At 39.2% G+C, this 26163-nt stretch overlaps 2 protein-coding genes across 3 annotated transcripts in view; one reads left to right on the top strand and one right to left on the bottom strand.

The window, feature by feature from the left end:
- The window catches only part of INVS (inversin), a gene marked incomplete at its 3' end in the record, with an annotated part of 86092 nt that extends 72049 nt beyond the window's left edge, over positions 1–14043 (bottom strand). The window contains exons 1-2 of the mRNA XM_080364279.1: positions 13720–14043; positions 6212–6378 (exon numbers count right to left, since the gene is read on the bottom strand). Coding sequence (XP_080220405.1) covers positions 6212–6378; positions 13720–13825 — 273 coding nt within the window. The 5' untranslated portion in view covers positions 13826–14043. The remainder of the gene's footprint in view (positions 1–6211; positions 6379–13719) is intronic.
- A 5449-nt stretch (positions 14044–19492) lies between these two features.
- The window catches only part of ERP44 (endoplasmic reticulum protein 44), a 52996-nt gene continuing 46325 nt past the window's right edge, over positions 19493–26163 (top strand). The window contains exon 1 of one of the 2 annotated variants that reach the window (XM_080339822.1): positions 19493–19682. In XM_080339822.1, the coding sequence (XP_080195948.1) occupies positions 19626–19682 (57 nt within the window). In that variant the 5' untranslated portion in view covers positions 19493–19625. The remainder of the gene's footprint in view (positions 19683–26163) is intronic. The other variant, XM_080339823.1, reaches the window with a different exon arrangement.

The following is a 26163-nucleotide window of genomic DNA, read 5'->3' as shown; positions in this document are numbered from 1 at the left end:
AAATGACCTCAAGTTGGGCCAGGGGAGGTTTAGATTGGATATTAGGAAAAAATTCTTCATGGAAAGGGTTGTCAGGCATTGGAACAGGTTCCTAAGGGAAGTAGTGGAGTCACCATCCCTGGAGGTGTTTAAAAGACATTTACTTGAGGTTCTTAGAGACATGGTTTAGTGCTAGACTTAGGTTATGGTTGGACTCGATGATCTTGAGGATCCCTGTCAAACAGAATGATTCTATGACACTTGGTCCATCCTCTTCCACACAAATATACTCTACTATGTAGTATTTGCCTAAATACGTCCCATGTGCTCCTGATGCAAACCCTCTCTTTGAACCTCCCCCATCCACCTTCAGCTTTTTCTTTTACTATTCTAAATGGGAAAAAATAGTATTTTGCTCTTACGAGGGGAAATAGATAGAATCATTCTGTCTACAGCAGGCCATATAGCAAATGCATCAGATATTTATAGTGTAATGCATTTTAGTGCCTCAGTCAGCTTTCTTTGTTCTCTTTCACAGTCAAATCCTATCCAAAGACAATAATAAATGCTACATTTTTCATTTAGCCATGCTATAATTACTTTGATGCCCAAAATAACTGCTGGAAAGTAGGTGTATTCAGGGAGGTACCACAAATTGCAGGAAATACTTTCAAACATGCTTTCTTCTAATAAGTTTAGAAACTAACAATTACTAAAATAATTTAAAAGTGAATTTCACATGTGCCATACCCTATAGACATTCATACCATACTTATCACTCCATCTGTACACAGAGTCTGATCTTTAGTTACTCTGAAATTCTGATCTTGAAGTCAAAAGAGCTATTTTGGCATGTAAATTTCTGCATAACCTTGTCTTAAAATATTAACATAAAATCAGTGAGAAATCAGATTCAGGTGGCTTAGTATCTACTGTGCAACTGAAACCTGATTCGTAGAGCAGCATTTCTACAGTTTTATCTTCTGCACACAAGAGAACTGTCTGGATTTTCACCCACAGTTTGACAGTAGAAGCAGATGTTTGCTGGATACCAAATGACTATAGTGACTTAACACTTAAGCAACCAACACCGTGCACGTTCTTGCCTTGTTACAAGGCATGACAAAGTATGTAAGCTGAAAATGTGTTGCCTGAAAAGACAAGAACCACATACTGCTAAGAAGTGCCCAAATCAAGCTTTCCATACCAACAAAACTGTTCTCAAGCTTCGTGTTTTAGTTATGCTGCTCTGTAATGTTGACTATAACTCCCATGTAAAGCCTTCCCTCTCCTTCACATCTGTGATGCACCGATGAATCAAGATACAGAATTTCTGAAGTGGAACAATATACAATACAGTGTTCTGACCATTCTCATAATATCTGGTGTTGCTTGATTTTCCAGAACCTTTTCAGACCAATAATTTCTCTCTCTAACTATATTCAAAACAGCTTACTTAACACTAGTCTCCACAAGATGCTTCTATCTTGTATTATTTTTTTTGTGCATGAAGATGTTCTAAGCCACTCTGCACATTTCAGTGGAGAAATAAAGAAATTTAACATGCCCAGGAGTTACGCTGGAATGCTGAGTTTCACAAGGAAACCAATTTTTGATTTCAAGATCACAATTTCATAACTTTAATATTTGCTCACTAGTCACTAAATCAAGACACGATAATTCAGAGGCAAATGGAAGTATTAATGAAATCTAAATAACAGTCTGCAGCAGAATTAGAGACATATACAAAGTATTGAAAGAAAACCATGACTGCCATTTATCGCACAAAAAAAACGACTTTCAAAAAGGTTTCCTTATCCTCCCTCAACTCAAATTGAACACTGGTAAATTCTTATATAAGGTTTTAAGAATATTTTTCATGATGCCAAGGTCCATTTAAGAAGTTCCAGCCCTGCACAGTCTCTGGCTGCTTTATTATTCTTCCTCAGTGGTGAGAGCACAACTTTCTGGGGGACAATACTGTAAATCAGTTCCTTGTAACAATGCGAGTTTTTTCCTCCTAAACTCTTCCTGTACTAATTTTTAATTATTTAAATTAGGCTTACAGCACAGATCAACAGCAGCATCAGCACAACCAATAGTGAAAATCCTTTGGGAGCATGAGGACAGTGTCAATGTACTCAGCGCTGATGAGGCTGCATCTTGAATCCTGTGTTCAGTTTTGGGCCCCTCATGGTAAGACACACATTGAGGTGCTGGGGAGAGTGCAGAGAAGGGTGACAAAGCTGGTGAGGGGTCTGGAACACAAGTCTGATGAGGAGCAGCTGAGGGAACTGGGGCTGTTTAGCCTGGAGAAAAGGAGGCTGAGGGGAGACCTGATTGCTGTCTCCAACTACCTGAAAGGAGGTTGTAGCATGGAGGGTGTTGGTCTCTTCTCCCAAGTAGCAAGTGATAGGACAAGAGGAAATGGCTTCAAGCTGCACCAGGGAAGGTTCAGATTGGATATTAGGAAAAAATTCTTCATGGAAAGGGGTATCAGACATTGGAACAGGGTGCCCAGGGTGGAGTCACCATCCCTGGAGGTGTTTAAAAGGCATTTACATGAGGTTCTTAGGGACATAGTTTGGTACTACAGCTAGGTTAGGTTATGGTTGGACTCGACGATCCTGAGGGGCTCTTCCAACTGAAATCATTCTATGACTTGTGCTAAATAGGCAAAAAAGGATCATTATTTTGTAGAGCTCATTTTTTTTCAACTCACTAAACACTGAGCAGCTCTGCAGTAGTGAAAAGGGCTCAAGGGAAGACCATGTGCAGAACCAACCCTTTGGTAGCTCCATCAGTTTATCTGTAATACAACATACACAAATCATATATAAGGAACTCTGTTTTCTGCCCTCAAGCATCTTCAGGCTGCATTCACTACAGAGAACCCTTTGTTTGGGAAAGAAAATAAAACATTTGTATCATAGTCATTGTCTGTGGCTTAATTAAACACAGAGGAAACTGTAGTCCTGCATGTAAAAAAATCACCTCATCTGGTTGGTTGGCCCACATTCCTGTTTTACACCTTGTTTTGTTCAGATTTATTTTTTTTTAGACAAATTTTATGTTCACATGAAAGTATGACTGAATGAATGTAAAGCTCATTCATACTTCATGAACCTACTATATGCAAAAAATTAATATTACTCATTATAAGCTCTCATTTAAGGAGGAACATCACAAAAGGTTACCAGCCTAGAAAAAAAAAAGAACACAAACTGACCACCATCATCTTTGAAAGGCACTGTGTTTGTTTATTTTCATGATATACACTGGGAAAGTTAAGACTTGGAAATAAGGTTTCAAAAAACAACCAAACTAAAGACTACCTTCTGTTTCTATTTTTCTACAATGTCTTATGCTTTCCATAGGTTGTCTTATTTCCTTCTTTACCTGTATGGTTACTGGTAAGTATACAGGAACAACTATTTTTCATACTTTAAGAAAAATTACAACTAAAGATCATTAAAACATACACTCCTACTTGACACAGAATTCCTAACTGCATCCTGGATGTACTGTTATTTTTCAATAACTGTGTCAGCAAAGAATTAATACAACCTACAGAATATTTAGTACTTCTACATAATGAAAGCCACATTTTCGCACTGGGGCAGTATTAATCTTCCTGAAGCCAAAAATTAATATCCTCCTGACAGTTAAGCACCCTGATAGATTATTTTAAGTGCATATTATTAGCATCCAACAACAAAGCTATTGAATTTTTTCTTCTGTCCCTGTTCAGACAAAAGGCTGTGGCTAGGGAATTCATAGAGATTGTTACTTCCCCAGAGTAAACAGGTTGCTAATAAGTGAGCATCCTCTGTGAGAAATTCTGACAGATGCGGGCCTGTTTTTTTCCTTATATTAAACTGGAATTACTTAATGGAAGACAAATGAAAACATCATATACAGGTAATTTGGCTATGTAGAAACATTTCCGTTCAGAAGTATCACATGCGAGAGTTTAAGCAAGTTGCAATTTCAGACTCGAAGCAAATTGCTACCAGAATGCTTACAAGTGAAAATGAATGTCTGCAGTTAAACCGCAATCCCAGTACTCATATCTGTCTCCACAGCATGTTTATTGCACAATAATCTAAGTTCTACCACTTTAAACAATCTGTACAGACATAGTAATACAATTCCTCAGTGTGAAATCACTGGCAAATTATGTTAACGATTTTACTTCAGTTGCAATCAGTCACTGCAGCAGCAGCCGGTAAATTACATCTATGCTCATGAAGTCATAACTGTCCTCTGAAACTCCTATGGCAATCTTCACAGGTGCACTCCTGCAATGATTTGTAGCATTTTCTGGTGGGTCTGGGTTTTGTTTTGGTTGTTTTTAAGTTTTCTGAAGTTGACTTGACCTATTTTTTTTTTTTTTAAGGGTGTGCATGCTTTCAAAATTGCTTGGGAGGTCTGTCCATTTTAATGACAGACCAAAGTAGTCTACCTTTATAGCAGAATGGAAGAAAACAAAAGAAATAAAACCAGATAACTTAATTTACATGGCCTTCTGTCCACAAAGACTGAAGCATCTCCATCATAAGGTGATGAAGACAAGACAAAAACTACAAAAGATCATGTTAATGAAGATTCAAAAAAGATCACTTGATAAAAAAAGGTATGCCTTAGGTGAGATTCATTTGTCACAATTTAGACATTGAGAACATCAAAAACTACATCAGTCAGATGCCTAAAAGGATGACTTAGCTAGTCAGTGTGTCCTACAGTATTTACTTTCAGATGAATAAATTTCTCCTAGTTAAGTGCATTAACTTTAAAAGTGATCTAGATTACTAGCTCAGATTTAGATGTCTGCAAAGTAAAATCCTGAGGTTACTTGAGATTATTCCCACTCCATTGTCTAAAATTGCATTGTAGTATATTTTAAATATTTTCCATCAAAAGATATATTTGTTACTTTTAAGCAAAGAGTTTAACTTTTAACTCCTTATTCACGCTAAGAATCTTTTCCAGACCAACAGATGTGTAAAGCTTAAAAGCTATAAGTCTATGGAAGACTTATTATTAAGAACGTAACTATTATTATGTAAGCAACCACTCGGCAGAGGTTATCATATCAATGTATAACCATAGCTGTTTTCAAAAAGCATTGCTATTTCAAGTAGTATTAACAGCTGAAATTTCTGATAAGGTCAGAAATTACCTTACTAGTTTAAGAACTTTCTGCAAAGAAAAGTGTGAGAACACGCCCAATCTGGTACAAAAGAAAGGTGATTAGGTGGACCAATAAGTAACTCTTACTTCCAGGACATCAATGAAGTCTGAGACAGAGACATTAAAAGGATGCTTTTGTTGAGAACCTGATCCATGCTTCCAGGTAACTGTTACTTTATAGACATGCTCCAGTGACAAAAGCCATTTGGACAAATAATGGCAAGACAAAGATGACATAGCGACTTTGAGTTCGGAGACCTCAGTTTCCCCAGTAATTGGTAAAGGTGACATAGATATTAAAACAGCATTAGACAGAGTTACTGAAGTCATCAGATCACCTTAACCTTTTACCTATGTTGAAACCCTTGGAACTGAAAGAATATGGCACAGCCTGGGTCAGTCTGCCTGGCTATACTAACAGAAATATTTTCGATGGAGACTATGAACAGCATTTATATCAAGTACAGAAGCTGTGATACTGCTTATTGATATCCAAAGCAAAACAGAGCTATTTTAGACAACTCAGAGTTCTGAAAGATGGCTTCTAGGACATTTGTGGGACAACAAGCAAGAGCACCTGAGTGCTAGGAGGAGATCAATTACCCAACTGCAAGTAATAAAGTGACTACTTCAAAAGGAGTTAGAGATGCCATTAGGAAAAGATGAAGGATTAAGGAATACCTTAGCTCAGTTATTTGATACTGGAGAGAAAAGAAAGAACCTTACATTGACTGTAGAGTTTTAGCTTATATTGAGCGAAAGCAGTACTGCAAGATTCTCCTAGAAAGTACAAGCTCTTAAAACAGCAATGAATTATACTGCCTCTGCCAATAGCTAAAAATACACTAAGTAAAAACATTAAAAATAAAATTTACTTTGAGATGGGCCATGTTTTAAGAAACGCATAGCATTATTTGCCTCTAAAATAATGAAAGCCTCTGAAGATACACAATGCTTACTCAATACAAGAAAATCTCCTTTATACCTGCTGTGAATGCTGCAAGTTTATAGGCCGGCAGAGCACTTTTAATGTTATTACCTTTTGTGCAGCAAGATGGAGCGCAGTTCTTCGGCTACGATCAGCTCTATTAACATCAGCTCCAGCCTTCAGCAATGTCTCTGCACAGTCCAGCCTGTCTGCCAGTACACAGTACATAAGCGGAGTTCTTCCAAACTGGTCCTCTTTATCTTTCAGCTCAGAGTTTCCTAAAAAACAACAAAAGTCACATGAAGCAATCAAGTCCATGAGTATCTAAGAGTAGTACTTTTTTAATTAAAAGGGCACTTTAAGTAAAAGTAGTATTTTCTTATTATAAATGGAGTGATCGAAATAAAGGAGTACAAGAAAAACTCAAAAGTTACTACTTTTTACCCTGTTTTTACAGACATCTATAGGACATTTTGAAACATATTTACCAAAAATGTACATTTGGAAAACATTAGTTCTGAAAATACAGCTACCACCAGTAACATTCTGCAGCATCGTTATTTTAAATATTTTTGAAATAGTTACACAGATCTTGTCTGCAAAGATTATTTTAAAAAATTTCAACAGCAAGTAAGCCAAACAGTCCTCCTGAAACCTGTGAACACTGTAACTAAAGCTTTGAAGCCTACTCACAGCAATGTTTATTGAAAAAGCATTAACATGTCAATATTCCATCAATACATTATTTATTTTATAGTGCCTTGCAATATGGAAACTACTAAAATGTTTCTCAAGCTTTCTTGAATTGATTCAGTTAGTATCAACTAGTTAGTAAAGCAGCAATTAATCTAAAATAAGAAGTTTTAGGTCCTATACAAAAAAACCAAAATTGTATTCCTATTCAAAATAAAAAAACCCAAACCACTGGCCATGATAAAGTTTGAAATTTCTATTATGTCATTACATAGAAACTAGCACCTATGAATTCATAGGTGTCAACTATCCTACACATCCCAACTCTAAATACGTCCCATGCAGCACTATCACCTACAATTATTCAAGGAACACTGAATTTTAACAGGAAGTTATTTTTTATTTTTAAATACTCCTTTGTTTGTGTGATTGTTGATGCTTCAAAAGAACTCCAGGAGAGGCACGCTTCTCCTTTAGAAACACAATTATCACTCTCCCCCAGCATATTATACTTTTCCACATATCCAGTAATTGATTCTTAATTATAATTTATATTGATTCATCTAGCAGAAGAGTCAAGCAGATTAAACGTAAATCAAAGGGAATATTAAGGATTAAAATTCATTCTCAGTCAACCAAGCCCCTCACAAAATGCACTTTTAAGCAGGATATTGCTAGTCTGAGTAATGCTCATTCACTCCATTTCTAAGTTATTTTAAAACTGTTGAGTGAATAACATGTAATTTTTATGATTCATTCTGTAACACCTTCTCTTGCTTCGAAACAGTGATTTACCCTGAGTAAACTCTTTCTGTTCCACAAAAAAAAAACAGATTAGGAACCTTTCTAAGCTCTTCTGTGAAGGTAAATATAGAAATTTTTTTGTTGTTCTTCACCCAGGGCCCTGGCTTCTCTGACTGACCCCTCAACTTGCAAACCACTAGCTCTATAATTAATTTTATGCCTCTAACAAATTATTCCTTAAAAAAGAAAAAAAAAAAAAAAAAGTATTTTACTGACCTGCATCTACCTTCCTCAGACACAGGTTATGCTTTTGAAGAATATCTTGCTTTTAATATCCAGCCTCACACTGCCATTTAGCCACACTTGCTTCCCTTTGATATTCCTCAACTTTTTATTTTATTAAGTGCTTATGCGTTGATTTCACACTGCAAGCAAGGAGTATAGTCTTTAGATTATTCTTCAGTTTCTTCTTAGCAAGCACTTTCATTTTAATGCCCTTGACCATTTCTAGAGTACAAAACTATAGCAGGCTGCTGTTGCTTATCCCTGTGCACTCTGGTCAAGAGTTACAAAAATCTCACTTGGTAGCACCAGTTTGGGTCCTACACAGCAGTCAAGAGAAACTCAAGAGTTCATCTAGTTCTGGGTTCACTGGAATTTCTGTTGCCAGTCCATTCTTGATTTCTAACAACTTAGTTTTAGGATGATATCCCCAATAGCCATTTACCCCAAACCACAGGAAAGTAACCTTCATTACTACTGTGGTTCCTGACAATTCAGACTCTCCAGCCTCCTTTAGTGTGTCACACATATCACCATCTGGTCAGACAGACAGTAATAAAATGTCAGTACTATACTTTCTTGTTTAGACCTATAAATGCAATCATTACATGTTTTAGTTTTTTTTTTTCACATTCAGGCTTGCTTTATATGGTCATTTGTTAATCGCATTTGAATTCAGGACTTGTTTTCTGCTTCAGATTTTACAAGTGTATCACCACTCCTCCACCTACTTCCACGGGTTTACCAGAATACAAAGTACACAGAAAAGACATGGTCCACACTGATGTCTTCCCTTCCACAGATTTTTACATTCTCACTGTATTAGCAACAGCCTCGTTTAAAGCATGACATCCTAATTCTCCCACCTAAATTTTTAAACTTCCATGTATGTAGAAAAACATATATTTGGTTTGGTTTTCTACACAACTTTGACTGCTTTAAATAGGATGCTACCTTTTCCTACTGTATTACTACATAAATGAAGATACAGAATAGCTACAATTCCACCTTCTGTAGATTTGCCACTGGGAACTGCACGTACCCTTGTCAGCTTTTCCTCATTTTTGCCTTTAGAAATGTCTCAAAGAGCACAACAGGTGGGTCTTTGATTTTTATTCAGTATAAAAATATACTTTGGTCATCTATTCCTTGGAAAAAATCTAATAATACAAAATTACATTTGTAAATGTATAGAGGTTATTTTTTTCCTGTATGACTTCGCATAAAAGCTGCATAAGAATTTGGTCAGAATCTTGCTTAGCATTAGAGAAGATGAAAGTACTGGATAGATCTTATTCATTACTCTTCACATCAAAACACAAGATATCAAAAAAGCTTAATTTGATAGTAGTGTATTTAAAAGTAAATTGTAAGACTGTTAAACAATAATTTGCAATATGTTTCTGAAAGGGACTTAAAAGCTGTGTAAATTGAAAGGTATTTTGATTATTATTTATGGTCTGTTATATGTAACTGCATTTTTATGTGAAAAATAAATAATGTACACAATGTTAATAAAAATTATATATTTGATACTCTTAAAATGCTAATTTTCATCAACATTTTTTGAGAAAAAAGCTCATGTATTGTCTTTACATATTCACTTAAATGTCATCTTAGTTTCATTATTGAAGCCTATACTTGTTCTACTCAAAATGAAATGCTGTAATATTTACTAAATGCATTAGAAAGCAGCATGTAGAAAAAAAGTCATTTATTTAATTAATTACATTACATTTAGGAAATAATTCGAAATGTAAGATAGGAGTTACACAGAGGAATACAAATGTTTTTTATTTTCCCTAAGTTGTAAAAGCATTTGCTAGACTTTTATTTGACAGCATTATAGCTCTACTGCAAACTGGATGCAGTTTCACAATAATTCTTTCATCTACCATTAGAAAGAAGTATTTTAAAATTTATACACACATATGGGGAAACTGCCAACGTCTTATGTCTCAGTATTTTATCTTTTCCCATTCAGCAGAGCATAGTACAGAAACATCTAAGCCAGTTATGAACAAACATGCAGCCCTGCGTACCAACAGGTACATACTGAGGTACAAAGAATAACTGAACATGGCACTGCTCCCAGTCAACAAGCCAGTTTCTTTAATTAGCTAACTATTGTCAGGTGCTCTTGGAGTATTAGTTCAGTCTGGTAATTTAGATATCACTAAACCATACTCCATTCTTCAGTGTTAACACAGCCTCAATTGTATCTTAAATTTGTTGAAGGTTATGGGGCTTACACAATCACATATATTTTTAAAAAGAAATACATAAACATGCATTTATCCCAATAAAACACAAGCACATGGCTTATGCTCATGTAACACTTGTTCTCAAATCAGCAGTGTGCAAAACTAGTCTCTCTCCCTCAAATTCCAAGTTCTCTTTCCGCTATATAATGTCAGAGGATGTACAGAATGTAGAGACTAGAAGAAACGGGTACGGTCAAGACGAGAAAAAACAGCTTCTTGTCAGCTATTTAGCCCACAAGTGGCTTCAGGGTTCCCAGGACCTCATTTAGTGTCTATATATATAGGTATCTATATACCTAAGCTCAAGGACAACCCAGCTAAGTCAAGCAACAAACATAACTTACGACAAAATTTCCATGTGTGCATACAGCCTGAGTGAAAAATGAGCTAGACCTTCAAAACTTCATGCCAGTGATTTTCCCAAAGCTGCTGCGCTGTTTTTTAAGGGGAAGAAACTGTCTTCAGCTAGCAGTAACTTTCTTCTTGTTATTATTTTGTTTGCTTACAAGACTCTGTAAGGCACTTGGAGTGGTTAAGGTTCTGTGGGCACTTTCCAGAAAGAGTGTCTCTGTGCTCAGGATAAGAGACAGGACAAGGACTAGGAGCTACTACATCACTATCAAGCACTAAAGGGGAAGATCTTGATGAAACACACTAACCACAGCACCTTGTGGACCTCACAGCTACAGCCAATTATTATTTTCTGCAATCAAGAAAGCACAGCAAGCCTTCTAAACATTCACATATTGGTCTATCTAAAATGTGCTGTGGCAAAATTAAAGTCTCTTTCACATACGCGCTTAAGAAACGAAGTTTGTTTGATCCCTCTCTTTTTAGGATCAACATCCTCATCCCACCCAGATTACGCATTTTATAAACTTGCTGCCAATGGAGGTCACAAATATCACAAAATCAAGTGGCTCAATTTCAAAATTTAACTTTCATATTCCTATCTCATTACTTCCTTACTGTCTATGTAAGCAGTCACATCAGACTCTTAACATTTCTATGCATTTATCAAGCCAGAAGAGGATAAAGGGCAGGGGGAAGACATGAATTCTGTTTAATTATTAAAAGATAAACCATCTCATGTTACTTGCAAGAATCCTGCCTTTTGTAATATTTGATTTGAGTCTTACTCAACCTCTCACATTGCAGAATATGGAAAAGCAGAGAATCAAAGAAAAACAGGCAACTGCATATTTGCAACCCAGAATTTCAGAGTTTTAGAAGCAGTTGCATGCAAGTCATAATAAGGGTTTTAGAAGGAGTTGGAGCGAATGGGCACTTCAGTATAATGTAATGCATATTGTTGTGTTCTTATGCACAATTAAAACAATTAGACACATCTTCCTGAAACTCTACATAAATGCGCTAACTACAAAATTATCCTCCAAACACAGAATCAACTTTTGCTCCCTCTTGGACTAGAATGAAAATCATATAGATGGCTTTTAACACAGAAGAACTGTTAATTAAAGACACGTTTGGTGTTGTATAATAAAAATACTGTGAGTATTCCCAAAAGCCTGAGATCATACAATTCTACAACAATGTGATATAGTAGTAAGCAACTCATGCAATGCAAACAATTAGCACACTTCGTTAGAGCACTGGTTATACAATAAACACTTGGCATGTCCTATGCTTTATGGTATTTAACCCATGCGTTGTTTAGAAAGTCATAGCATCATTTTAGTTGGAAGACATCCTCAAGATCATCAAGTCCAACCATTAATCTAACACTGCAAAGTCCACTTCTAAGCCACGTCCCTAAGAACCTCATCTACACATCTTTTAAACACCTCAAGGGATGGTGACTCAACCACTTCCCGGGGCAGCCTGTTCCAATGCCTGACAACCCTTTCCGTGAAGAATTTTTTCCTAATACTCAATCTAAACCTCCTCTGGCACAACTTGAGGCCATTTCTTCTTTTTTTATCACTTGTTACCTGGGAGAAGAGACCAACCCCCTCCATACTACAATCTCCTTTCAGGTAGTTGCAGACAGCAATGAGGTCTCCCCTCAGCCTCCTTTTCTCCAGGCTAAACAGCCCCAGTTCCCTCAGCTGTTCCTCATCAGACTTGTGCTCCAGACCCCTCACCAGCTTCGTTGCCCTTCTCTGCACTCTCTCCAGCACCTCAATGTCTTTCTTGCAGTGAGGGGCCCAAAACTGAACACAGGATTAGAGGTGGGGCCTCCCCAGTGCTGAGTACAGGGGGACGATCACTTCCCTAGTCCTGCCTGTTGGCCACACTATTCCTGATACAAGCCAGGATGCTGTTGGCCTTGTTGGCCACTGGGGCACACTGCTGGCTCATATTAAGTCTAATTAATCATCAGTGATAGTTAATAAAACACCACACTTCGTTCCAAAGTCCTCCTTTCTGTAAGTTTTCTACTTATCTTTGATTCTGCCTATTTATGCCTCCTATTGGTACAGGATATCAAAAGGCACACAGTATCTAGAACACACTGTATTATTTCAAACGCCTGTTCCTTTAAAATTGCAGGCTATTGGGTGGCAGATTATACATGCGTCGATACTCAGGAGTTATATGCTAATACAATGTGTATGCTTGTATACAGTCACACATGCTCCATGAAACTACAGGTGGAAAAAAGAACAAATCACCAAACAGGTTAGAGGGGCTGCTCTAAGGGACTGTTTAACCAGCCACTGTGCACCTCATATGTTACTAACTTAACAGGGAAAACTCAAAGAGGAAAGTAATAATGAATCCAAGAGTAAAAAGCCCTTCCTAAAAGAAGGAGAAAGTCAGACTTTATGTTACTGTGTATACCACTAGCCACATAATCGAGTTGCAAAGCTTGGCTGTGTTAAGAGAACATTGTTAAGCCATCCAGTATACACACACATAATGCTGAAGTATCGTCCTGAATTAGATGCTGCTGCTAAGTGCAGCCACGAAGTTCAGTGAATAACACCAACTGCTCAGCTTACTTCTGGCATCAAGTTATACTTTCAACAGTGTCTGGTAAACAGCTAAAAATACTACTCTGATGCATTCTTCTTCTGCTAGGCAATACTTTTTTTTGGTCCTGTCCTGGCAAAAGTAAGGTTTGTGTCATATCCTGTCAAAACACGACAAAGCAGAGAAGAAAAATTTTGCTGTTATAGCAAAGACTGCAAGGATTTCGCAGTTTTATCTCCCACGTAAAATCAGAATCAAAGGAACAAATAGAGGACAGGTCATTTAATCCCCAAATACTACACTATGACAAGACTTCATTAGTTATAAATAAATGATGTGTAAAAACAAGTTTATAAAATTTCCCACAAAAGCAGTTATACAAAAATGAGTATTTGGGGCCAAAATATTTCAGCCCAAAGCACTTCTCCATAATTTCAAATTCCATGAAAAAGAAGATCCGAATAACTCCTCTGGTTGTATGACTTACCAATTTTCTATATATCTCACACAGAAGTACCAATCAAAGGCAACGGATAATAAAAAGTAAGAAAAATGAGTCCTATTTTCAGGACTACATTTATTCTAGAAATACATATAGCTAAGAAATTAAAATGTATCTTAAAGATCAGAGTAGTAAATCAAAACCAAAAATCTTCAGTTCTGAAGTAAACAAAATGCATCTACAAAGAAAACATTTACCTGCTATTAGCTTTTGGAGGGTACTCTTATCTCCATTAACAGCAGCAGCATGCACTTCAGATGCTAACAAGGAACCACTGAAGAGGCAGTTTGCTGAAATACTCATACTCTTTCAAGGTATTATTATAAGTCAGATCTGCACCACCAACATTTTTTGTAGGAATTCAGTTCTAGAAAAAAACAAAACAATAAAAGATAATGAATTTTATAAAGAGTCATTAAGATGACTCAAAACAATGCTAAAGAGAATAAACTCTTCTGTTAAAAACAAAAAAGAACAAACACATTTCTTATTTTGTGGATTTAATCTACCTCTATCCAAGATTCAACCAGAAAAAGCCTACATTAAGGAGATATATACATACATATATTGTAGTTTCATTGCCCTCAACATAAATTTCAGTCAATAAGCTTTGCAAAGGTCTGCAAATAGGACAGTGTTTATCTAAAAATCCAAGAGATTTCTTCAGAGTGTTGGCATACGTGCTTCAATTCAGTAACGAATGAAGTTTGTTATCAAGTATCAAGTTGATATATTCCTCCAGTACTGGAGATATGGTGGTATTCTACCATGATGGCTTATGGACATATGCAGGTCAAGGCTTGTAAGTAGAACTAGTGTATTTTGTTTCACCAGCTGACATAACTGAAATAATCAGGTCAGCTTTCTAGATGGTAAATACTCTTTAAACCTGAACAGAAATGGGAAAATGTGTGTGTATGAGAAGCCACAATGAATGAGACCAAAAGTCTAGCTCTAAATCCTGTCTAGAACTGGGCAATGGCAGATGCCACACATCATTTTGAAAATGAAGAAGGGTCTGCAAACTTGAAAACTTGTTGACTTTCTCCAAAACTATCAAACACTTGAACTTCCACTTTCGATTCGTACCACACTTCACATTCGGAACAGAAAACAAACTGAGATGTGCAAGCAATAATTGTACACACCAGCAAAAAGAGGAGGTATCACTGAGGCTGTCTATTGAATTCTTGGGAATTTTTCACTTCATCTTCTGTTCCATGTTAATTTAAATATACTCCTTTTTTTTTTTTTCCATGTCCCACATTTACATCACAGTACACTTGGAAAACAGCAAGAGGAAGATACTTTGTTTCAATTGTTATTTTCATCATAAATTTATTTGTTCTATAAATTTGGCATATCGCTATACAGCATCTGTTCTTATTAAGGGGGGAAATGTTACTAAAATACCAGAGAAACCTTTACTTCTATGTAAAACAGCGTTAAAATTTCTACAGAGATATTAAGCATGAAGTAATTAAGATACAGGCCTTTACCTGCAAACAAACAAACAAAAAAAATCAAATACATTTTCATACTCTAGTATAATTGCAGACCTTTCTTCACAAGCTCCAAACTTCCTTGGAGAGCTAATCAGAAAACGAACACAGGAAGCTTCAGGGCAAATCTAATCAGTTACTCAGAAAACACCCGGACAATCACAGTATCAGTTCGCACCACATCTCTGTAATAAGCACAAATACAGAACCATGCCATTGTGCAAACGTGCTCAACAACACTAACATAATGCATCCACTCTACATGAAAACACTCAAGTATAACTTAGACATTGTCTGAAGTATGCCACACGACAATTGCAGACAAAGCTTTTAGCACACTGGTCCAGGGATGTCAAACTAATTTTCACCGGGGGCCACATCAGCCTCACGGTTGCCTTCAAAGGGCCAAATGTAATTTTAGGACTGTACAAATTTAACTACTCCTACATTTAGTGTCTAAACTGCTGCTTCTCCATCTTGTCCTCAGACAGCCAAGGGCATGCTGTGGTGCTTCTTTCAACAACTCACCGTATCACTGCACTTTCCCTTCCTGAAGTCTGTTTGGTTGAGTTCTAATGAGCCACGCAAGTGGGTTCACCATGTCCTAAGGCATATAACACCTTATCTTCCAACCTTTCTCCCCAACAAAAACTAGTAATGGTGTGACCAGAAAGGTATGAGATGCTGGTTTTCTTGAAGACACATACTAGAACTCCTCACTATTGCAACGCTTCCTTGCTTGTGTTCACAGATCTCCCTTTGCTGTCTGCCAGTCACTTCAGAACCAATAGTAAGTATGGTATTGCTTAACTTTATCACTGCTTAGAAAAAGTGCATTAAGGAAACATGCAGCGGCTCACCACACTCTAATAAAGCAAGCAATTTCCCCAAACTCAACCTGTGTTTCAGGAACCCCTACAAAATTATTTCAGAAATCACCCTAGCCACTTACCCAACAATCAACTTGCCAACATGAAGCACGCATGGCATTTGTACCTGTCTGAAGGGACAGGTTATTAGAGTGCAATAGTTACTTGCTTCTACAACAGCACTGGTGCACTCTGTTGAGAACACTGGTGCAGAAGTGTGAGGAGAAGCTACAAACATAACTTTATGAAAGTATTTTTTCTGGAGCCATTGCCAGTCTGAAACCTATGGAACAACACGATCCTATGCTATTGCTTTCCTCTTCTTCTGTGAACCTCAGAATAACACAACAATGATGATGTTGGAAGTCATGAATGCTTCCATCGTCACTGAGTTTGGTGAACCTCTCTACACTTCAGAAAAGGCAAACTTTATTTTAAACACACTTGTTTTACCACACAAGTAGGTGATCCTTCCCATAATGAGAATTGTGTCATTAATGGACTCACGGTTTTGTTGACTTTTAGGAGCAGAGAACAGAAAGGAGTTGGAAGAGTCTAACGTGACAGGAGGTTAATAACATTTCGACTTTCAGAACCACAGAAGACAGGCTAACAGTGCCATAAGGCACCACAACAAATTACAGAAAACCTTGACTTGGTGCTTAAGAAAGCCAAAGTAAGTACAGATGCATAAGTGACAATGCAGGGTGGACAGAGCTTAGGCATGCCCAAACAAGCCCAAATATACTTTAAGACATAAAACAAATTTTAACATAACAGCCTTTCAAACGCTCCCAGTGCTAGCTACAATCACTATTTCCTTTTAAAGAGGATAAAGAAAACCCATATCTTTCAAAATACTTGCTCCATTCTCTGCTTCCCAAGTATCCTCTGCTCCTCCAACAAAACTGCTTTTTTGACTTTTTAGGACACAATAGTTATGTTTCATTCAAAACTAAGCCTTTCCTCCCAATCTGGCAGTATGGTTTATGCTTTCTGTTACCTTCTCTACATTATACTGCATAAAAGCAGATAAGGCATTTCTGATTCAGGCAAATCTGAAGAAATTAAAAGGGACAACATGAAACTGAGTGTTAGTTACAAGTAGTCACAGTGCCTCCTCCTACTTAACCATTTACTTATTTTCTTCTTGGTTATTCCTACAGCTATATACATTTGCCTGCAATATGAAGGAAACTACATCACCCAACTGCAATCCAAAGAGGAAAGAAAGAGAAAGGAAAAGGCTGCAGTGATGGATCATGTGCTACAGTTTAACATGGACTTGGCATACAGGAGTACAGCTTATCTTTAACTTGCCTCCACCTTGTCCTGAAAAGCTTCCTCTGGATACAAAGAAAACATCAGCACTTCCTACTACATTATTAAGTGGACCTATATGCACCATTGGAATTTTACACTTGTTGGAATTTTGAGATACTAGTTTTAATCCCCAAAGTTATCACTGACATCCATTTTCTTTATATTTTACCCTTCTAGAAACAAATAAACTACAATATAAAACATCCAGGGGCAGCAGTGTAAAATTCAACAAATACTGGAGAACTTAGTAAGCATCAGAAGCATCCCAATTACATCAACAATCATATAAAACTGACTATATATAGAATTAATAATGAAAGGGTTCATAATTTTCAGATTAAAACAAAAGCCTCATCTGCATAAAGTGTCTGTAATCAGAGGTGAGAGAAGCAACCAATTATCTCTACAGTAATTCTCAGTACAGTATCTCAACTCCATTGAAAGAGCTAATTCTGTATCAGAGAAATTCTGAAATATTAAAAGGAATTAAAAAAGGAAAATATGTAACTTTCCTCAGATATTTCTCTCATGTATATGTCAAACAGATGAATTGGTATTTAGAGGACTTGCTTGATAAAGATCCTCACTAACAAAAAATGAGACATTCATTTGTAAGGGATGAAAAACAACAATAAAACCCAAGAAATAACTACAAGATCTTCCTATTAAAAAAAAAAAAAAAAAGGTAATTGACATTATCTATAATACACTTTTTATTACTGGAATTAAGTAAATAATTCACTTTTACTTCTTTAAGCTAACAGGTATAAAAAGATTAGCCTTGTCGAGTCACCTGAAATGAAATGAAAGGACAGTCATATGGACACCAAGGGCTCTTCAAAGTATGAGAAATTTCACACCAAACTGTGGTAAGTCTACTTTGGATTACACAGATAATCATCAGTTTCCTATTTAGCAAAACATGAGATTGTTAAAATTTAAATGAGACCACTCTATCAAATTCTACTGATAAAGTTTCAAAGCAAAGAATGAGCTGCTATGAAAAGATATCAAAGTATTTTTCAAATGTGAACGTATTTAGAAGACATTCATTCTACAGATTGAGAAGCCCAGGCTCTTAAGGCAGGCATAGCAGATTTTATAAAAGTTAAGTTCCAGTTTCAGACTATAAAAAAAATACATGATTTGTATATATATTATTGTTTTCAGCTCATGAAACTGATAGGTCAAATGACTTTTACAGGGTCACACATAGTCTGAGCCTGTCAGGCTTTCTTTGAAGCCAAATTGTGCTTGCCTTGCAAAAAGCTGATGTAAATAGTTTTCTTCTAAATGGCGTTATGCCCCGTTTCACTCTTTACGCTTGGGTACATACTAGAAACTCAAAGAACACGAAGTGCAGCTCTTTGTGATCTTTTTGAGGCAGCTCTGCAATGTCTCAAAGCATGTATACACTGTAAGGTCCAAAGCTTTACTGGAAGAGTATGAAGTACTGCATTTTAGGTACTCTTCCTTTCCAGCATTCAGAACTGAGGAAGTTAGAAAAAACACAAATCTATTGAAGCGTCAAGGAATAAAAATGAACGATGACATTCCAGTTCAGTCCTATTATCAAGCTAAAATTTCCCCACCTCACACCAGATCCTCTGCCTCCTCACACAAAACGTTCCCCGGCATCCCAAGTTACTTCCCCAACTCCGAGGAAGTGATGACCCCAAGGCCCACAGCACCCCAACACCACCCAAAGCCATTTGCCTGCTCCCGGCGCCTGAAGGGGCGAGGCGGGACCCGGACACACCACACGGAACGTGGATAAACTTTCCACGGGGACCGCCGGGGCTGCCCAACCCGCCGGGGCACCGCGGAGTCCGCTCGACCCCCCGCCTCAACAACGGGGCAGCCGCCCGCCACCGAGGGCCCGCCCGGGCTGAGGGGTCGCTGGGACACACAACGAGCCCCGGCATCCGATCAAGGGGCTGCGGCGCCACGGGGCAGCCCCGCCAGCACTGCGGGAAAGGTTAACCCTGCCTTGGCCGGGCGGCCACAGGCGCCTCCCGCCGCCACCGCCTGCCTGCCTCTCTCCCTCCCTCCTTCCCTTCCCCGCCCCGGCGCCGCAGCTGCGCCCCGTAACTCACCTCGACCCCACCCGCCGCCTCATTGCGCCGCCACCCGGCACAACCCCTCACGGGCCGGGCGCGGCCCCTGCTCGAGCAGCCCCGCTGCCTTCTGGGATCGCCTCATTGCCTCCCTCCACCTCCCCCGCCGGTCGGAACTACACTTCCCGGCGTGCCCCGCGCAGCGCGGGGACCCGGAAGTGAGCGGTGGAGGCGGGGAGCGCGGGGGCCCCGCGCTGGAACTTGCCCGGGTGTTTCCTGGCGACGGGGGAAGTGAGGAGCCGCCGCCGAGAGCGGGAGCCGCGTTCCTCCCCTCCCGGGCGCCCCATCTACCATGAGACCCGCCATCTTCCCGCTGCTGCCTGACCCTGGCTGCCTCCTCGTCCTTCTGGTGAGCGGCCGGCTGCCCGCAGCCCTTCCCTTCCCCGCTGCGGCCCCGCCGGTGGGGGGCACCGCGCCGGGCGGCGTGGGGGTGGCCGGCGGGCCTCGGGGCTCTTTCCTCCGGGCTGCTCCTGCTTTCCTGCTCGCCCCGCGTGTGCGCGCCGGGGACGTGCCTGGAGGCGGGTGGTGGCTCCCGGCCCCGCCGCAGTACCGAGCCTCGCACGGCCGGGGCCATTCCACCGGCACCTGCTCGGCGGGGGAGGGGAGGGAGGGAGCGAGGCGAGCGGCTGCTGCGGGAGCGGCCCCGGTTGGCGAAGTGCGGTGTTGTGGCCGAGGCTGATAGGCTGCGGACCCGGAACGGGCCGGCGGCGGGGCGGGGCCGGGCCTGGGCTCGCCACCGAGGCTCGGGGGCCGCCGCGGGCTCGGAGCATTGGCCTGGCGGGCGGTGGGGCCTGGTGCCGGCTCCTCCGCAGAGAAGGCTGGCGTGGCGCCTGCCCCCTTCAGGAGCCGGGGAGGGAGCGGACCCGCGGGTGGGCGCGCAACCCCTGGGGCGGTAGCGGGAGCCGCGGCGGCCGGGAGGAAAGTGCCTCGATGGAGCCTCTGCGGGGCCCGCTTGTCGCCCGTGGTTCGGTGTTGCTGCCCTTAAACTGAGGGGAACGGGTTCCCGTGCACGAACGCCCCATCCGTGAGCACGGCTGCGGTGGGGGGACCCCTTCCCACAGCTCAGTGGCCCGGGCTTGGAAGAGTTCCCGAGTCGTCTTGCAGCGTGGTCACATTTATCTTTCGCTGTCAGATTACAGCATTGTTTTTTTTCTTCAGGCTGGTATTACATGAATGACCTAAGCCACCCTCTGCCTTTGCACACACACACACACACACACACACAATCACTGATGCATGTATTTTGTGGTGATAAGTTGTCTCTGTTATACTTGATCTGTATTTTTAAACAGGCTGATGTGGTGATTCTTACTTTTCCACAACCAGATTCTGGGCCTTTTATAACACAAATAGCTTGCAGAGCTAAAGGCAACTTGTGTGGATAAGTTTATTAGGAGTTGGGCTTAAGATACTAATGTGTTTCATCCATCTATTTAAAACATTTGGGATAATAAAATTGGCCAGAAAATGAAGGACTAACTGGAGGTAAAGGTAGATAGCGCTTTGGGAGTCCAAAGGGAAGTACATAGTAAATGGCTACGAATTAATGGATGAATTAGAAATGTGATGACAGGTACTTAATTAAGAGAAGAAGTACTCATGATTCCTTTGAAATGGGCGTTTCTACCTGGATAAACTCTGGTTAAATTATTATAAACTTGCTGTAGTTTCAGGGTTAGTAAATATACATGATTGACGGGATCACTATAGGGTGCTTCAAAAAGATGGACGAAATTTCAGAGATACAGTGATTTCAAATGGGGTCTATCTCTTTGAAACATCCAGTATATGAGAGACTAAAGTGAAGAACCCAGTATCTTCCAGACACATCTGTGCATTAAAACAATTCTGCTTCTGCACTAGGTTGGTTTTCACCACTGTTTTAAGTACAGACTAAAATAAGCAAAAGCAAGGAGTGTGTACTGTTTTTAAATGCCATTGAAATGGACAAGTACAAGTTTGAAAAAGTGGACATGAGTTAATAAAAGCATTTATCTTCATGGTACAGTTGATCAATGCAAATTTAATATGCATCAGTTAGATTTATGTTTGCCAGCTAAAAATAGGAAATGGCTAAGATCTGAAATTTCCTCATGTTTAGTTGTTGTTTCTTTGTGTATGGGTCATTTAAACCCATTTCTGATGTGATTAAAAAGAATTGTATCCATAAAACCTCAAGAAGACTACAGATCAGAGTTGTTTTTAAAAAGGTGTAATTATATATAATGTTATCTGTGTAATTCTTCAGCATCATATTGGATGTGGCCCTGTGTTGTAAGGCATCTAATTACATGCTTTGATCAAGCCAATGAATCATTGCTTTTAGTAGCTTTGTTGAGAATTTTGGAAAAGTTGTTCTGAGCAGACTGGGAGTGGGAGGGATCCTTTTACTTTAAAATAGCTGAAAAAGTCTTTTACAAAGCATGGTGTCTTTTTTTTTTTTTGTTGCAGCATTCAAAGAATCAGGTAGAGTGCTTAAAGTTCTGGTAACTTTGTTTTTCTTGTTAGCAGCAGCCATGAATACCTAAGACCAACAGCATTAACTGTGGTCTTGGTTGGTAAGGCTTGGCAGAGTGCTCTGCATCCAAAGGATGTGCCATCTAGCAGAGCCTCTCTGAGCATGGCAGTTGACATATCTTGTGGATAGGTGAGCTTATTAGCATTACATCAGTGGTTCCTAAAACAGAATACAATGATATATAGCTCCAAAACCAGCTTACTAAGCTGGTCTTGCTTAGGAATAGCAATGAAGTTAAACATTATTTAAATTTCCAGACTTTTGGATAAGCGTATTTCTTTTCTAGATGGGGAATTAAAATGCTACAAAGGGAAGAAAATATATTATGTCAATGTCAAAAGAAGTCCTTTTGTCTAAGAAGTTTGACAGTAGGAGATCACTAAAATTTTGGTGGGCTTTGGGTCTTGCTCTGTTATTATTCTCCCTGGTCTCACTGAAGGCTGGGTTGCTAGGATGGGGATTGCAGGGCAGGGCTTTACAGGGATAGCTACCAGTCCCAGCACAACCCTTTTCCCTTCCAACTTTTCAGTCTCCTTTGCTCATGTTGTACTGGGCTGCTGGGAGACAAATTCGAGCTGGAGAGAGGACAGAGGAGGTACAGGCTGGCATGTCTCTGCCTCTGCAGTGCTGGAGCCGAGCACAGGCTGTGGAGGATCATGTACAGCTGATTGCAAGACTGGAATAAAGAGATGGGTGGGAATGTTGTGTGGCTCCCTGTGCTCATAGATTAAGATGTTTCTGCCACGTTGGTATATTGCTTAATAGTGGGTAGGACAGATGTTTAAGATGAATCCCAGACTGTGAAATACATGCTGATGGGACAGTGGCTCATCACATTCTCCTTGAAGGCAAGGTGTGGTTCTTTCACTTTGCTCTAACCAATCGTTCTGTAGGTTCGCTTCTACCTGAAGATGAGTATACTTTTCCTGTAAAGAAAATTCTAGAACAAGGCACATGCATCTTCTGCATATGTATGAAAGACATTTGTCATGTTGCTCAATACTTCACTGGAAGGCTTATGCATGGTGTCCCTGAGGAATAGATGTGACTAGAGGAAACCACCAACTGATAGTGAGGGAAATGAAAGGGGAAGTTCTCTATGGTTTTTTTTTCTTCTTTTTTTTTTTTTTTCTTTCCCTTGAACAACTGCAAAAGGATTTATCACTTTTTGTACTTCAATCTCTGGAGGTTTATTAGATTTCAAAGCACCACTACTATACCTTTTCTTTGTAGCTCGTTTGGAAAGGTGGTGTGAACAAACTGAGAACACCTACTTCTTAACATATTTGGCAACACCTTTGGAAGAGCGTATTTGCCCTCTCATATTCTGAGAATGTGAAATGTTGGAGTGTTTTCTCGGTCTTAAAGTTTACCTAGTTTTCTAATAAGCTGTGGCTTCTCTTCACTTGGGGTTATTATGGAAGTCTAGTGTATGTTCCATTTATGATTCAGTAGCCCCGCTATGTATGCTCTACTCTATAAGTTGATGCAGTTTATCATTGGCAGAAAATATTTAGTGTTACAGTTGGTTTTACATTATAATGTTTTATATTTTTAGTGAAGCTTTTAGAATGCTACTTACATAGCAATGCAATTGCAGCTATTAGGAGCAGTAACTTAGAAGAGGCACTAGTCAATGAACTTTTGATTTTCATATTAAACTTTTAACTGGAAAAAATACTGTATTGTGATACTTGTTTCTTGTTTGACTGCCACAGCCTCTTGTGTCTCGTTAATATGATACCAGGTACCCAAATAGTGAAAGTAAAATGAAATAAAATTGTCTTTTAACTTAATACTGTAGTAAGTTGCCCAAAGAGAAGTTGGACTCTGTACATTTTATGATGTACAGAATGTATTTCTATGCATTTGCATCTCTGTGTTTGTATTAACAAACAAATTTTATAATTGAGAATCCTGCTCAAAATGTAATATTCTGAATTTTAACATTAGTCGAAGTCATAGTTACAGGCAGATTTTAGGCCACTGGGCCTTATACAGTGAAAGGTGTTCCCTCCAAGGGTAGCATAGGAGTTCTGCCTTGTCCATCATCTTTCATGTCCTCTAAACAGTGAAAATTTAACTGAGGAACTTTTCCTAGGCTGGTGGCAGGGAGGAGGAGGGGAAGCTTAGACTCTTGCTGTGAAGAATTGCATTCTTCTTGCTATGCCATGTGATGGCAGGTTTCCTGTTTGGAGTGCTCAGAAGAGAGGACAGGAGAAACTGAACTGATTATTCAAACAAAACACTTGGACAAGGTTGGAAAATGTATGAATGAGTTATTGACAGTAGGCCATCTGAGATCCTGTTGCTGGCAGCTGAAAAGCTCTGTGGTTACACATTCCTCTCTTTTTTTTTTTTAAATATCTTACTGTTCTCCGTAATCTGCTTTGGGTTTTTTTGGCAGGACAGCTTTTTTAGGCAAGAGACTGGTCCTCATGCTGCTTTCTTGGGAAAGGAGAATTACCTCTGGTTGTTCTTATACATGCCTAACAGTTAACCCCTGTGTTTCAATCAAACCTATTTCTTTTGAAAGACTTAAGGATTATATGCTGCTATTCAGGAGGACCATTCACCTTGCAGGCTCTTTTATAAGCCTTACTTTTGTATACTTTCTAGATATTTTGTTTGCTTGCAGAGAGGGAGTTGTCTCACGTGAAAAGCAAGTATACAAATACGCTTTAAATTTTGTACCAGAGCTTCTTCAAAAGCTCTTCAGGAGAGTCTATAAACATTTTTAAGTAATAGGTGCTTCAATAATGGAAATAGTGGAGTGGGTTTGGATGCATTAGCAATATCTTTCCCCCCTCCCCCCCATTGTTTGAGACTGAGTTCTCAGTGATCTAGAGGAGGAATATTTAGGAATGTAAGCAGAAGCAATATAGGGTGTTGGTGCAGAGCCTAAGCAACGTTTCCTTACAAAACTAAACTGGAGAAAACTCCCTTGAGAAGTAGAGGAGGGCTGGTGCATTGTAGAGAAAATTAGGAAAGGAAGTGATACCAAATTTCTTTCTGAAATTTTTGCATTTGCACATCTTTCCTCCCTTATGTCTCTTCATTTATCAGAAGCATGCTAACCATTGGTAGAAATAGGTAATTTTCTTTTTCAAAACAGTTATTGTCAACTGCTCATATAATCTAATTTTTTTTAAACATTCATAACTCTGAGATTTTTAAAGTTTTATTAACTTTAATGATTTTAATTTACTGGCTGTCAGGTATGTAATTTTACACTGTTAAGGGTTATTCTGTAAAGCTGTTTCTATACTCAAAATTCAGAATATTTTTTTTTTCGCTGCCAGTTCAGGATGCTGTATTTATCCAAACCAGCTGTAGGATCCTGTCCACATTAAATTATGCTCTGATAACAACAAAAAGTGCCTTACAAAAAGTGACAAGACACACTGCAAAGAGAGTTCCATAATTTTTCCTTTTTTCATGTGTGTTCTTACTAAGAAACTGGCGTCCTGATAATGCATCCTTTACAGCTAAGAGACGTTCATGCCGTTAAAACATGCAAAGTTCCAATACTGCGCCCTCCTCATAAGCACGTAGTACTTGCAACCTCTTCGAGGAATGAACCAAACCTTAGAATTCCTTCACATGCATGCACATATGCATTTCTTTAATCTGGTAGTGATCCACAAGATCTGCTCTTTGTGTAGCTGACAGAACATAAGTGTTATCTTCTTGGCTGCAGTGGCACTAAGCAAAATGCAAAGTGCTGTGGTTTTATCTTAAACCATGTACTGACTGAAACAGTGAAAACAGTGAGGACAGAACACCATACATACTTATCTAAATGCAGGTGCTCTTTGGATACCTTCAGCAGATAACTGGCTTTCCAACTAATTGTATATGCAGCATGAGGTTTCTAATAAACACAGTAAATCTCCTGTTCATCTGATTTAACAGTACCAAATGTATTTGGTTTCTTCTCTCCCCCTTTTTTCTTGATCTCCATTAGTTTGGCTTTAGCAAGAAAGCTTTGATGAACAGTATTTTGAGGCTCAGTGTATTTACCTGCTATGGTCAAATTGTAGAGTTCTGGTTTCTGATTGCCACTGAAAGTTTGATCATTTAAATGAGAAGGGACCTCTAAAGGTCATCTGGCCTTACTCCCTGCTAAGTGTAAGACTAACTTGGATGGGGTTATTCATGGTTTTTCCCAGCTGAGATTTGATTATCTCCAAGGACTGAGGCTCTACAGCTTCTCTAGACACCTGTTGTAGTGTTTGATCAAAACCTTGTTGAAAGTTCTATCTGAAAAATCTGTTTGGAGCAGCAGCTTGTGTCCATTGCCTTTTGTCCC

The sequence above is a fragment of the Nesoenas mayeri genome (assembly GCF_963082525.1).
Source record: "Nesoenas mayeri genome assembly, chromosome: 2".
NCBI lineage: Eukaryota > Metazoa > Chordata > Aves > Columbiformes > Columbidae > Nesoenas > Nesoenas mayeri.
The sequence above is the reverse complement of the archived record's forward strand: the minus strand, read 5'-3'. Positions and strand labels throughout refer to the sequence as shown.